General features: G+C 35.6%; 1 protein-coding gene across 3 annotated transcripts in view; it reads right to left on the bottom strand.

Moving 5' to 3' along the window:
* The window catches only part of ATF7IP (activating transcription factor 7 interacting protein), a 107910-nt gene that overhangs the window by 37256 nt on the left and 54491 nt on the right, over positions 1–16163 (bottom strand). For all 3 annotated transcript variants that reach the window (XM_033116266.1, XM_033116268.1, XM_033116267.1), the window contains exons 4-6: positions 15034–15179; positions 13299–13436; positions 5314–5379 (exon numbers count right to left, since the gene is read on the bottom strand). In XM_033116266.1, the coding sequence (XP_032972157.1) occupies positions 5314–5379; positions 13299–13436; positions 15034–15179 (350 nt within the window). The remainder of the gene's footprint in view (positions 1–5313; positions 5380–13298; positions 13437–15033; positions 15180–16163) is intronic.

Below are 16163 nucleotides of genomic sequence, written 5' to 3'. Positions count from 1 at the left end.
ATAAATAAAAGAGAACAAAAAATTCAATAGAAAAAAATGAACGAAACTAAGAGTTGGAATCTCAACATATCAACAGAATTCAAAAAACTTACATAGATATCGAAGAATAAAAGAGAGGAGACATAAATACATAAAATCACAAATAAAATAAGAGGCATTACAACTGATGTCATGGAAACAAAAACAATCGTGAGAGATTACTGTGAGCAATTATATGCCAACAAATTGGATACCTAGAAAAAATGGATAAATTCCTAGAAATATACAACCTACCAAGAATGAATCAGGCTAATATCCCTGATAAACACAGATGCAAAAATCATCAACACACTTCCTGATTTCAAAAATCCTCAACACACAGCTACAGTAATCAAAACAGTGTGGTACTACCACAAAGACAGGCATGTAGACAAATGGAATAGAGAGCTGAGAAATAAAATCTCACATATTTGGACAAATGATCTTTTGACAAGGGAGCCAAGGCTACACAGTGGGGAAAAGAAAGTCTTTCAACAAATGGTGTTAAAACTGAATATCCAACGGCAAAAAAATTGAATTGGATCATCACACCATATACAAAAATTAATTCAAAATGGATTAAAAACCTAAAGACGTAAAACTATAAAATACCTAGAAGAAAATAAAGGTGGTGGTGAAGGGTGCGAAGCTTCATGACTCTGGGTTTGGCAGTAATTTGTTGGATACAACATCAGAGGCACATACAACAAAAGTAAATATAGACAAAGGAGAATACATCCAACTTAAAAACTTCACATCAAAGGTAATATTTAACAGAATGAAAAGGAAACGTATGGAATGGAAGAAAATAATTGCAAATCATACTGATAAGGGGTTAATATCTATAATACATAAAGACCTTCTACAATTTAACAACTAAAAAAACAGGTAACTTGATTATAAACTGGGCAAAGGATCTGAACAGACATTTCTCCAAAAAAGGTATGCAAAATGGCCAACAAGCCTATTGATTATTGACTAATGATCAATATTATTAATCATTAGAGAAATGCAAATCAAAAACACAATTAGCTGGGGTGGCTGGTTAGCTCAGTTGGACAGAGCATGGTGCTAATAACACCAAGGTTGCCGGTTCAATCATGGGCCATTGTGAGCTGTGACCTCCTCAAAAAAGAAAACGAGAAAAGAAAAACCACATACACACAATGAAATACAACCTCACATATGTGACAGGATAGCCACTATCACGAAACAGAAAATAACAATTGTTGGCAAGACGTGGAAAAATTGGAACCCTTGTTCCCAGCTGGTGGAAACATAAAATGGTGTGGCCACTACAGAAAACACTACGGAGGCTCCTCAGAAAAACTTAAAATAGAATTACCATATGATCCAGCAATTTCATTTTTGGATATATATCAAAAAGACTAGAAACCAGGATCTCGAAGAGATATATGCACATCAATGTTCACTGCAGCATTATTCACAAGAGCCAGAGAATGAAAGCAGCCCAAATATCCATCAATAATTGAATGGATAAAGAAAATGTGGTACATACATACAATGAAATACTATCCAGCCTTAAAAAAGAAGGCTGTATGCTACAACATACATGAAATCCGAGGGCATTTTGCTGAGTGAAATAAGACGATCACACACACACACAAAAAATCACAAAACAAATATTGAATGATTTCACTTACAAGACATCTAGAGCAGTCAAAGTCATATAAATAGAAAGTACAATGATGGTTGCCAGGAGTTAAGGGGAGGGGGAAATGGGTGTTGTTGTTCCATGGGTATGGAGTTTCAGTTTTGCAAGATGAAAAAGTTCTAGAGATCTGTTACTCAACAACGTTAATACAGTTAACACTACTGAACGGTTGAATTTAAAATGGTACATTTTATGTTATGTTTTCACCACAATTAAAAAAATTTTTTTAAATAAAAATATTAAAATGCAGGAACTTAGATTTAATCTAAAATTTGACTGAGAATCAATTATGTCATTGTTTTTCATAGATAAAAGATGACAAATATCTTGACATTTCTCTTACAGTAAGAACGAGAAATGATGAAAGTTAGAGACATCAGTCATAAGGCTGTAGATTAGATTATTAGTGTGATCTTAATAGCAAACTGACATGAAAGAACAAAATTCTTGAGATTTCTATAAATGTCACTCACAAGAAGAAAATACTAATAATAATGGGTAGACAGATGTTGAAGTTTTAAAATTTAAAATTGGCCTTGCCTACAAGTTAATCTAAGGAAGAAACAAAATTTGAAAGATTGAAGACTGCCTTAACATTTTTCTTCTAGCACAACACACTCTAACTGTTCAAATTAATCTTTTCCAATCTTTAGGAATTACATATTTTTTTATTGTTTCTTGTTTCCATACTACATACAGCTCTCCAAAACAAGCCTTTCAGGAATTGTAACATTTTCATCTTTATTCCTTCAAGTCTCTGCTTACTGCCATTCACTAAATAAACAAGAACTGAGAAGAAATCTCATAAGCACAAACACTGGAAAACTACGCAAGTTCACACACAAGGAAGAAAGGGAAAAAATGAAAATTCATACCGACAAAATTATGAAAAAATTTCAAAGCCTGATGTTTGGTTCAAGCATAACAAATACAAATGGCTTAAAAAAGGTTTATACCAATTTTCTAATAGTTTATTTTTACACTATGACAAGGAAACAAAGTTTAAAATTGAAGTTTACAATCAGAGAATTACATAATTGAAGAAAACTATAATTAAAAAAAGCTTTGGGTATGGACAAATGAGGATTCATGAGATTAGTCTGCAGAAAACAAAGATAAAAATCAACTGTCAGATGCTCAAAAAAAAAAAGAGAAACCAATTTAAAAAGTTAAGTAAAAACAATACAGACATGAAAAACAGGTTAGTACTTACCAGGGGACAGGGAGTGGATTGGGGTGGAAGGAACAAAGTAAGGTTGAAACTGAAAAAGGGCAGCATGAGGGAGTCCCTTTATGGTGATAGAACAGTTCTATATCTTGTGGTAGAGTCATAAATCTGTACATGTATCAAATTATGTAGAGCTACACACACACACACACACACAACACACACACACACACACAAAATGAAGTCACGTAAAAATTGGGGGAAAGTGATAAAGTCCATAATCTAATGAACAGAATTGTACCAATTCCTTGGTTACGATATTGTACTGCAGTTATGTAACATTGCACCATTGGGGGAAGCTGGGGGAAGGGTTCATAGAAGTCTATGTACAAGGTCCGATAATTAAGTTTGCGAACTCATCCTAGAAAAAGTGCCACATACCTCACTGATGAATATGACTACAGTCACCTACGAAGTACTCCCCTTGGGGAGCTACGCACTGACGCCAGCATCTAGTCCACCCTTCAAAGCAATTCTGGAACTCTTGCTGGAATGGCCATTAGAGCTGTCCTCGTACTACCTTGATGTCCTGAATGTCATCAAAGTGTCTTCCTTTCAATATTTCCTTTTTCTTCAGGTAAAGAAAGAAGTTACTGGGGGTCAGATCAGATGAGTAGGGAGGGTGCTCCAATACAGTTATTTGTTTACTGGCTAAAAACTCCCTCACAGACAGTGCCGCGTGAGCTGGTGCATTGTAGTGATGCAAGAACCATGAATTGCTGGCGAAAAGTTCAGGTCGTTTTTGTCTAACTTTTTCATGCAGCCTTTTCAGCACCTCCAAATAGTAAACTTGGTTAACTGTTTGTCCAGTTGGTATAAATTCATAACGAATAATGCCTCTGCTATCAAAAAGGGTTAGCAACATCATTTTGACTATTGATCTGGACTGATGGAAATTTTTTGGTTGTGAAGAATTGGCTGACTTCCACTGTGCGTCGTATTGGTACTCCCATGTTTCATCAAACAGTGATAACATGGCCCAAAACATCGTCTTGCTTCTCCAAAAGGTCTTGGTAAACTTCGACTCTCCTTTGCTTTTGTTCATCGGTAAGCTCCTTCAGGACCATTTCTGCACACACCTTTCTCATGCCAAGATTTTCAATTAAGATTTTCCTAACTATTTCTATATCAATATTTACTTGGTCTGCTATGCTTCTCACAGTCAGCTGATGATTTTGACACACAATTCATGGAATTTTTGCAATGTTTTCATCAGTTCTGCTCATTACTAGCTGCCCTGACCTCTCTTCATTAGTGATGCGTTCTCTCCCCTCAAAAAAACATTTAATCCATTTGTACACTGCTGTTTCCTTCATGGCATTATCCCCATAAACTTGGACTAACATGTCCCTGATTTCACTTCTACTCTTGCCAAGTTTAACAAGAAACTTAATGTTTGTTGATCTAATTCCAGTTCAGATATTCCCACAACAGCACACAAAAACACGCAACAATAATGAACGCCACTCAGCAAGACACAGCCACATGTCGACACGAACACAGCTGTAAGACACTGATATACCAAGGTTATGAAACCTTACTGAGCTGTTTGTACAGTGCTGCCAATGTAAGCACACGGTGGCAAGTTCGCAAACTTAATTGTTAGACCTCGTACAACTGTAGTTTTGCAACTTCCCAAGTGTCTATAATTGTTTCACAATACAATTTTTAAAGTAAAGAAGATATCAAAATGATTCAAGCTAGAAAAATCCTATAGAAATAATAATTACTACTGAAATAAATATTATTGGCAATTTACATGTGCCAGACAATGGTGCTATCAGGACACAAAGAAATTTAACTTGCTCAAATGAGGAAAAAGTCAAGAGGACGAGAAAGAAATCCAACTGAAAACTATAATGTGACATACAAACATTTATTAAAAATATGTACTACAGAGTAACTATGGAAACAAAATGTGAAGCTAGGCCATAGACTAGAGTTTATGCTATGCTACGATGTCTGGACTTAACTATTAATACATAGAGTAAGAAAGGAAGAGAAGAACAGGGATACTGGAAGAAGTGGATACTAATATACTTTGGAGGAAATGATAAGAGAATAGACTAGAACACTGGCAAGAATGTAAAAAGAAAGAAACATGGAAGACAAATCCCCAAAAATGTAATTTTAAAGATGGATAGAAAATACAGCTGCAAGAATGCCATAACATAAAATTGATTAATATAAGTGTTGAAATATGAAAACAGTATTTGAGGATTAAGAAATGGATAATAATTAGTTATAGAGCCACAGGGCTAGAAACATACAGGCAGTGTAGTATGAAAACAAATTTCAGATCAGTAATGAAGGAAGTTTCCTCCTAACGCAGCATTTCCTAAGATTATCACTTAGAGCTAAATGTTAACTGTGCAAGAATAGGAATTCTTACTTCTTGTCTTTTCTTAAGATCTTCTTTGGCTGCTCCAAAACGTTTGGTTAACCTGGCTATCTTGGCCTAAAAAAAGCAAAAACGAAACAGAAATCAAGTGACATTATGGCATTAAAAAGGAACCCATGCATACATAATAAGAAACACACAGATAACAAGATCCTCAAAAGACAGCTATCAGCAAATAAATAAATGACAAGCTGATTGTAAAATATATATTTGGAAGCTACAGCAAATCATAATGAAAACTAAAATGACTCTTGAACTTGATACCCACAGGTAAATGCTCTTATTTTTTGAAGGCTTGCTTTTTTCCTCCTAATACTGTGGATGTTTGTCACAAACAAGTACATTTCTGAATATGTATGTTAGTGTTTTTTATTATTTTTACCATAGTTGTAACCACACTTCACTTTCTCACAGAGAATTATGTAGTAAGCATATCTGTAAGTCATAAAAGATTCCTTACCAATACTACTTATGGGTGTATTTATAATATATCGAATCACTACATACCATTGGTTATATATACAAAGGGTGCCAAAAAAATGTATACACATTTTAAGAAAGGAAAAATTTTATTGAAATTGTAATACTCAATATATACCGATAACAAAAGATGAAAACAAGTCACGCTTGACTTCTGCAATTACAAGAGGTGCTCAGAGTGGTTACTATCGGTGTCCAGACACTTCTGATCACGGCGGACATTGTTGGGTAGACTTCTGTGGCAAGCGTGTAAACTGTTCCAACACCACAGTAGAAGAAGCAGGACTTGCTACTACGCAAAGCCTCCCGGATCTGAGTGTCTGGCAGGAAGTAAGCACTCAAAAACGCAATTACTATGAGCTATAGTTCTTTGCCTCATTTTCCTTGGATATATGGCATCCCATATACTGGGGGTGCCAAAAACACTGCACACAAGTGGACATTTTAGTCAACGTTGCTCAAACAGTAGTTCGCCATAATCAGAAGTGTCTGGACGCTGGACTACAATTTTTCTAAATTACAATTCAAAATATCTGCCATAATGTGTCTATGGTTGGGTCTCTATTTTGGCAAGTATTCTGTGAGATTTTTTAAAAACTCTATAAACCGTTACTTTTTTTTTTTTTTTTTGGTTTAGGGAAGTCATATTCTATTATCATATCTTTGATTACTACTATTTCATTTGTTCTTGGTTTCTTTCTTAGGCATATCTATAATTTTTTGATAATGGCATAATGGTAGCTGTTCAAGTCACGTAATTGTTGGGATTGAGACATACTGGACCTTGTTTAGCAAACTAGGCCAACCAGAAACTTCTTTATGTACCAAGGAACCACTTAGAAAATAATTCTGTCTGAAAAAAAGAGTTAATCATGCACCAAGTTTGACATAATAACAAAATATTAGTAGTAAAAACAACTAGCAAATAAACAGATATGTAGTATCCCATTAGTCCAAACCGTCTCTTGGATTAGAAAGCCACAGATTTACTTGGGGTTGGCGGGGGGAGGAGAAGAGACTGAAAGAAAAAAGTGAAACGGCTATTTTCATTTAAACCACTTGAAATGGCATTTTATAAATCATAACCAATGGAATACTGTATTTCAGAGTATGCAAGACTCAATGGGCAAAATTTGTAGAGACACTACAAATATCTTGGCTACAAGCACTGCTATTAGATCTTCTAAATTTCAGGTCAACCGCTTTTGGAAACCATAAACCCTCAATCTTTACATAGTTACAATATCTGCCATGCAGATCTAGCTCGGCCTCTTTTGATCCACAGCCAACAAAAGGAGATATCCTTCAATACTGTAAATGCCTTATTGCTTTTGCCGAGAATAACCACACTTTAGCAAAACAATTTTTCCACAGCACATTCCTGGGAGACCAAGGCCTTAAACATCACCTTGCAATGTTGGAAAAGACATCTCCAAAAATGCTTTTTTACCCTGCTAAGAATGCCCAATCAGGTACTGCTAGCCTACCCTTGTGCTTCCAAACTCCAAGGAATAGACTGTTAGATTCACATGTCACACCTAAAGAAAACACCAATCTCTGACTGGACCTGCATACCAACTGGTAACCTGAAAATAAAGACTTTCAGGAACTGATGCAGACAACAGCTTTCCCAGGATGACAGGACCAGGTCTGTATATCTTTTTCTCCCTGTGGTTTATCTTATTTTCTCCCTTTCTTCCTAAGAAAGACAACAGTCTTATCAGCATTTCCCAATCTACTGCAAGAAGGGGAACATTTCTGATTGTTGGATCTGTCACCTAACTGTGCATTATGTCAGAGATCCCTGGGTCATACATGTAAGCAATCTCTCTTTAGTCCCAAAAGCCACTGTCAGTTATACCCACAAACCTATGGATATTACATATCAGGTTAAACTATTGTGGACAGATGTTCCCAGATCTTGTTTCAACCTTTTCCCAGCCATAACCACACAGGTCAACTGAACACCTCCAGCTTTACTCATCATTAGACCCTCACCCTCCCACATTCCTATCCTTATTTGAATACAATCCGTGCACTCAAGGGAAACACAAAAAAGGTAATACCTTTTCACAGGGCAACACCTTCTTACAGGGCGTTTAGAAAAGATTCCTTTAAGGTTAGACAGTTCCTCACAGAATGTCACCCAACCCTGTCTGACCACTGGCTTGAAAAGGCCAATCAGGAAATTCCAGGTAATGACACCATCAATAACCTATGCTTTAGCTGGAGTCCTCTGAGCTCCACCTGGTTTCATTTGTCTGTGGTGGATGGCATTTCTCCTGGCCATATGAATGTTTAGATAGCAGGCGAACTGGAGGTCAATGCTTATTGGGACATTTAGCTGTCCCTATTGACACCCACAACAAATCAGTAGCTTCCCATTGGTCTACCCCATTAAACCTCCATAGACGCCTTAAATGGGAACATCCAGGAGGTGTACTCCTATGTGATTCCCAGTTTGCTTACAGACAGAAAGCTTTCAACTCTTGGGTAGGATTAAGTTGACAATGAAGGTGTGGTCAGAAATCTCTCCCTAACATTAGGACAGCTCGTCAACTCTGCAGCGAAAGCTACACCAGCCCAACAACAATCCCTTGACTTGGCTAAAGTAGTTTTGGACAATCACATAGTCCTTTAAAAAAGTTATTTTTCTTTCAATTACAGTTGACATTCAATATTACATTAGTTTCACGTGTACAGCATAGTGGTTAGACATTTATATAACTTACGAAGTGATCCCCCCGGTAAGTACAGTAACCCCGACACCGCACATAGCTATTAAAATATTATTGACTATATTCCCCATATTAAACTTTATATCCCCATGACTATTTTCTAACTGCCAATTTGTACTCCTTAATTACTTCACCTTTTTCACCCAGCCCTCTACCATCCCTCCCATCTGGCAACCATCAGTTTGTTCTCTTTATCTATGAGTTTGTTTGTTTTGTTTGTTCATTTATTTGTTTTTCAGATTCCACATATAAGTGAAATCATATAGTATTTGTCTTTGTCCAACATATTTCACTTAGCATAATACCTTCTAGGTTCATCCATAAATGGTAAGATTTCATAATGGTAAGATTTCATTCTTTTATATGGTCAAGTAATATTTCACTGTATGTATGTACCACATCTTCTTTCTCCAATCATCTATCCATGGATACTTAGGATACATGGATACTCCATCTCTTGGCTATTGTAAATAACACTGCAATGAATATAGGGATGCATATATCTTTTCAAAGTAGTGTTTTCGATTTCTTTGGATAAATACCCAGAAGTGGAATTGCTGGGCAATATGGTAGTTCTATTTTTAATGTCCTTCTTTGTCTCTTGTTATAGCCTTTGTTTTAAAATCTATTTTGTCTGATATAAGTATTGCTACTCCAGCATTTTGTTTCCATTTTCATGAAATATTTTTATCCAACCTTTTACTTTCAGTCGGTTTCCTTTGATCTGACGTCTCTTGTAGGCAGCATACATCTCTTGTAGGCAGCATACCTATGGCTCTTGTTTACTTATTCATCAGCCACTTTATGTCTGATTGGAGCATTTAATCCACTTAAAATTATTAACAGGTATGTAATTATTGCCATTTTGTTATTCATATGTTTGATTCCTCTTCCTCCTCCTCCTCCTCTTTCTTCCTTCTCCTCCTACCACTTCTTAAATAAGCCCCTTTAACATTTCTTGTAATACTGGTTTGGTGGTGGTGAACTCCTTTAGCTTTTTCTTGTCTGGGAAGCTCTTTATCTCGCCTTTGATTCTAAATGATAGCCTTCCTGAGTAGAATAATCTTGGTTGTAGGTCCTCACTTTTCATCACTGAATATTTTGTGTCAATCCCTTCTGGTCTGCCAAGTTTCCATTGAGAAATCAGCTGACAGTCTCATGGGAGCTCTGTTGTAGATAACTGCTTTCCTCTTGCTGCTTTTAAGACTGTCTTTAACCTTTGGCATTTTGCTTATGATGTGTCTTGGTGTTGGCCTCTTTGGGTTCATCTTGTCCTGTTAGAGACTCTCTGTGCTTCTTGGGCTTGTATGTTTACTTCCTTCTGCAGTTTAAAAAAGTTTTCAGTTGTTTCTTCAAATAGGTTATCAATCCCTTGTTCTTTCTTCTCCTTCTGATAATGCGATGATGTGAATATTGGTACCCTCGATATTTTCCCAGAGGTCCCTTGATCGAGCCTCAATTTTTAAATTTTGTTTTCATTTTGCTGTTCTAATTGGGTGTCTTCCAAATTGCCGATTCAATCCTCTGCTCCATCTAATCTGCTGTTGATTCCATCTAATGTATTCTTCATTTCAGTTACTGTATTCTTCATTTCTAACTGGTTCTTTTCTATAGTTTCTGTGTCCTTTTTTAATACTTACTATCTCTTTGTTAACGTTCTCACTGAGTTCATCTATGCTTCCTTTAATCTCATTGAGCATCCTTATAACCAGTGTTTTGAACTCCGTATCTAGATTTGCTTGCCTCCATTTCATCTAGTTCTTTTTACGGAGTTCTGTCTGGTTCTTTCATATGAGACATGTTTCTCTGTTTCCTTTTGGCTGCTTCCCTGTGTTTGTTTCTATGTATTGGGTAGATCTGCTATGTCTCCTAGTCTTGGCATGGTAGCCTTCTGTAGTTAAGTGTCCTATGGGGCACAGTGATACAGACTCCCTGATCACCTGAGCCAGATGCTCCAGGGGTGTCCCTTGTGTGTGCTGTGTATGCCATCCTGTTGCAGGTGAGACTTGATTGCCGTTGGCACATCAGTGGATGGAACTGGCCCTCAGTCTGAGTGACCATAACTACAGTTGAGTTATTGTGTGGGGACTGACCCCATGGAGTGGCATTCACTGTAGCAGGGCTCTGTTGCCTACTAAGTCCACCCTTTCTGTGTGTCACATGTGGAGCTATTTGAGTGGTGTTCTGGTGTGGTCTGAAGCTGGTCACTGGGTATGTTGGTTCTGGGGACTCTTGGAAGGGGCTCCAGTGCAGGCCTAGGTCAGGCACTGCCTGTGCTGGGCTCAGGCCACCAGGTAGGAGGTACAAAGTGATCTGTGGTTGGTAGCTGCCTGTGCTGGGCTTAGAGTCACCTGGGAGAGGCTATGCTGCCAACCTAAGTGATCTACCACTAACGCCAGGCTGGGGGCCACTTAGCAAAACACATGGGTCTCACTTTGGCCAGCTGCAGAGGAGCTGTTGACAAGAGCTACGGAGAGGAGGAAATGGAGAGTAATTGTTTAATGGACACAAGGTTTTCTTTTTGGTGGATGAAAACGTTTTGGAACTGGATATAAATGATGGTCACACAACAATGTGAATGTACTAAATGCTAATGAATTGTAAACTTTAAAACAGTTATTTTGTTATCTGAATTTTACTTCCATAAAAACTAAATATCAGAACAACGCAGAAAGATACAGGAACTAAACTGGGCTTAGTAAAATTGAAATAAATGCCATGCTAAGGGCAAATCATTATGGGTGAGTGAATGGGAGAAACAATATCAAGTCGAAAGACAGAAATAAAAATACTCTGAAGATTGATACTTTAAAGGACAGTGAAGCAACTGGTAGGTATTAGGAAAAGTGGGTCAAAAACTAGGAGATCTAGTTAAAAGTTAGAAAATGAATACTTACTGATTTAAACTGGTTCACAATTGAGGAACTTGGACTACATGAAGGAGAATGAAATAAGCAGTATTTTAGAAAGATGAGTACAATGCTTGGGAAGGAGCAGCAAGGATTTAAAAAGTAGTACCAGAGGAGTTATGTAAAAGGCTGTTACCATAATTAAAGAATTGGGTAGTGATGGTCTTGTGAAAAGAGGAAGTAGACTTTTATAAGAAATAAAAAAAGATGTAATTAGGCAACTCATTGTATATGTGAAGTGATCGAGAGGAATCAGTTTCCAAGAACTCAAAAACTGTCAATAAGAGGAAAAATGGGATGATATTCCTTGAAGATTTTTCCAAGAATTCAAGAATTGTAGTAAGAACAGCAATGGAAGGAGGGTTTATTTGTAAAGGAAAGATTGGTTTGGTGTTAGAAAGATTCAGATTCTGAGGCTACAAAGACACATCTAAGGCAAAGGTTTACTAAATGTTAAGAGATCTGCACTTGCACCATAAGTGAGAATATAGAAGTCAAACTTTCAGGTTTTAAAAACACAAATCATAGTGGTGGCCATGGGACTGATGAGACAATAAATGAAATGAAATCACTCTTTTAAATCTTCAGGTATTTTCAAGTTTTAATTCAAAATTCTCAACAATGGTAAATTAAGTTTAATAATCAGACACTATCAATTGAGAAAGACCTGCTAAAGGTAAGAAACAGGACAAGTGTTCTCAACAGTGCATTACATAATTACTACAAAAAAGCTTATTAATAAAGTTTCACTTCAAGCAAAATTAACAATATGAAACCAAGAAAACTTTTAGGCTGAGAAATATAATACATAGATTCCAGTCACATTTGGTTGCAATTTGTTTTATAATTGGGAAACAATGACTTTATTTTCATATACCACTTTCCTCTCATTTGTAAAATAAGGTTCTAAAAGTGGTTTGTAACTCTAAAAGCATTTGTAGACTATGTTCATATTTCAGATAGCCTAATAGAAACCACAAATTTACTTATGACAGAATAAATGTACCGATAAAAAGTTCCAGTTTCTTCATCTTGGAATGAAATGGATAACTACAGCATGTTATCATGTTCTCATTCAGCCATTTAGAAATTCTGGCATTATATGTTAATATATATTTAATATAAAATGAAAAGTAGTAATTATTAATATAGATTAATAAACTAATGTCTTTAAAACATGGCAGAAAGTTGACTAATATAAAATGAATGACTTACAACAAATATTTACTACTTATGACATGTTAGATGACATGAGCCTTTCTTCAATGACTAAAAAAATATTTAAGAAGGACTAAGTTAGGTAATTTCTGAGGCTCTGTTATGGGTTGAACTTTGTATCTCAAAAGCTCCTACACTGATATCTGAACCCCAAGTATCTCAGAATGTGACCTTATTTGGAAATAGGGTTGTTGCAGGAATAATTCACCAGAGAAGAGGGGGACCCAATCCAAATGGCTCGTATTCTTGTAAAAAGGGGAGATTTGAGCACATACACACACAAAAGCATGTGAAGATGAAGCCAGAGATCAGGGTTATGCTTTTCCAAGGCAAGGAACACCAAAGACAAACCATCAGAAACTAGAAAACTAGGAAAATTCTTCCTCACGGCCCTCAGAAATAACCCAAGTTGCTAACACCTTGTTCTAGGACTTTTAGCCTTCAGAATTATGAGACAATATCGTGTATCTATTGTTTGAGCCACCCAGTTTACAGTACCTCTTTTATGGCAGCCCTCGCAAACTAATAGAGGCTCCTCTTCTAAAATTTTGAAGTTAAATGTATTATATCACAAAAAATAAGTTATAAAAATGATGACACACAGCTATATAATTCAAGTCAGTGTACAAACCTGTAGTTCAGTAAGAACTGTCTTATGCCTCTTGTTACATTCAATCTTTTCCACTCGTGTTTTCAATTCTGCCAAAGTTTTATCAAACACAGCACACTGCAGTGCACACAGTTTTTCTTCCAGCAACCACTGTACAACCTAAAGAAATATATTCCTTTGTTACACAGAGCAAAGAATAAATTTCAGCAAGTAGCAAACTGTACATACTCTTAGTACTAATAAGATAAAACTAAATGTATTTAGTTTAGCGGAAAAGACATGTTGGCATCCATAACACAATGCTATCTGCTAAAGCCAGAATTTCTACATGTATCTACTGCAAAAGAATAGTATACACAAAAAGTAGAAAATTTCCAGATGGTGAAATTAAAAACTAATTTAAAATTGAAGTTTTAATATTTTCTTCCCACACCCTCTGTCATGATTTAAAGAAAATCAGTTAAAGGAAAAGACCAGTTTTAAAAACGTCTAATCTATTGCAGATGATGTTTTTGTGATACACTAAGAATGTCACTGCACTAAGAAATTTCTATAAAACATTTCTAAATGCCTACTCTCAATTTCCGTATTTATCTCCGTATGGACCCGTAACAAAGAAGACACATGGTGTCCAGACCATACTTGAATAACACTGTTCTACACTAGGAGTAAACTCTGGTACACAAAAAAGTTTTCAAAATTCTTTCACACAATTATCTTCATATTTCTAAAAGCTCTATAAGAAACTAAACAAACATTATTTATGACCATATGACAAAAACAAAAGACTGGGAGAAAAAAAGCCAATTTTCTCACTGCCTCTTAGTGGAAGAACATTGGTCTACAACCTAGATTATTTTTAATTTCATTATTAAATCTGTAAGACGATGAAAAATTAATTTCACCTGAGTTTCATATTCTTCTCTTAAAAAAGCATTTGTCATAAACATTCGTGAAAACATTTTGAAAAACATTAAATATTGCGTATTTTCAGTTCTACTTTTAGTTTAGCAGGTATAGGGGTGGGGGTTAGTTTCCAAAGTCTGTACTTTACATACTCCTTTTTCCTAGTTCTCCTAAAGCCTTGTCCCGACCATTTTTAATACCAAGCCTAAAGAATATAACAAAGATTTTAGAACGTAGGGACTTACAACCATGAAACCAGCTTATTATTAAGACTAAAATGTTACATATAAGACTCTGTTTCCACTAGAATTAAGTTCAATATAGAAGAAAAAATCTGAAAACTAATATTCAGTTTTGTTATTACTAAAGCAAATAAAAAGAAATCATCACATCTCTCTTCCATTTTGATAATTACTACCATATCTAAAAAAACAAAATTATGCAGCTTTTTAAAAAATCAAAAGGAATTTTAAAATTAAATTATTGGGGCGGCCGGTTGGCTCAGGTGGTTAGAGCGCAGTGCCGCAGTGCTCCTAACACCCATGTCGCCGGTTCGATTCCCACATGGGCCAGTGAGCTGCACCCTCCACAACTAGATTGGAAAAATAACGACTTGAGTTGGAGCAGATGGGTCCTGGAAAACATACTGTTCCCCAATATTCCCAAGTAAAAAATAAATAAATAAATAAATAAATAAATTATTAAGGATAATAAGTTCAACCACTTTCTTCAAGTTCTCTTTTCTATGAAAAACCTGAGTATGTCAGTAAAATACTGAATAATTTCAAACCTAGAAGACATGGTGGTCCTTTTTACTTAATATAATTTTTAACTTTATAATCTATAATACCTTTTGTAGCTTCTGGTTAATATCTCCTTTGGCTGTAATCTTTACTTGAAATTCTGCCTCGTATTCTTCTTCCATATATCGGCGGCGTTTGGACTGTACATTGTCCATGTCCTCTGATTTAGAACGTTTTCTTCTGGAAAATTCAACTGAGAACAAAAAGCATAATGACCAATCAGGTGTGTTTATTATAGACCTTAACATCTATTCTCCATCCTTAGCAAAATATTATCTTAAGATATCACAATAGCATTCTCAATTATTTTATGAATTATTTTTGAGATTAAAAAAAATTGATAGGCAGCTTTTAGCTTTGAACTGGAAATGATTTTCAATATGCTAAATAAGAACTTCCTAATGGCTAAGCAATGTAAACAGAAAACATTTTATCCTTGAAATCTTCATATTAAGATGGAGAATAATGTAAAAATATGAATATTGAGAAGAAATCACCTCATATTCATTCCACTTAAATTTTATAATGCACATGAATACTCTGACAAAATAGTTTTTATTATCACATCACAGATCTCAGTATTCATTCTCATATCACAGATTTCTAGCAACTGTGCATAGTTTTATTTAATTCTTCCTCCTCAGTAAATTTAGGAAAAATTCTTAATCATCAGCCTTAGGAAAATAACAATAATAGTTATTCTTAACTTATCTTAATGAATTTCAAACATATAAAAATAATAAAAATGTCATTACAAAAGTAAATTTGGTAAAGAATAGATATCCAAAGATCTTCACTTGGAAAATTTCTGTAACATTCATGAGATCACAAGCAAACTTTATCTGGTTTCTTTTTCAATACATAAAAAGTGAAAAGTCTAAAATCTCCACACTTATTAAAGGCAAATGGCCTTATGTGATCATACCTATCCCTCTCCACTTCACTCTATATCCATATGGATGTGCCTTTTGAAATATCCAGTTCTACTCAATGACTTCTCTTGTAATCATAATGTACATAAGTCATATAGGGAGAGCAGTATGAGGAGGAGAGTTACAGAACCCAGGCGTCCTGACTTCTAGTCCAATGATCTTCCTATAAACATAGTGACACTCAATCCCTTCATTTTCCCTTCCATGAAGCTTAACAGCCTTAAGTAGACTGAGACACATACTAT

Source organism: Rhinolophus ferrumequinum, chromosome 10 (assembly GCF_004115265.2).
Source record: "Rhinolophus ferrumequinum isolate MPI-CBG mRhiFer1 chromosome 10, mRhiFer1_v1.p, whole genome shotgun sequence".
Classification (NCBI taxonomy): domain Eukaryota; kingdom Metazoa; phylum Chordata; class Mammalia; order Chiroptera; family Rhinolophidae; genus Rhinolophus; species Rhinolophus ferrumequinum.
This window is presented reverse-complemented; position numbering and strand designations above follow the sequence as displayed.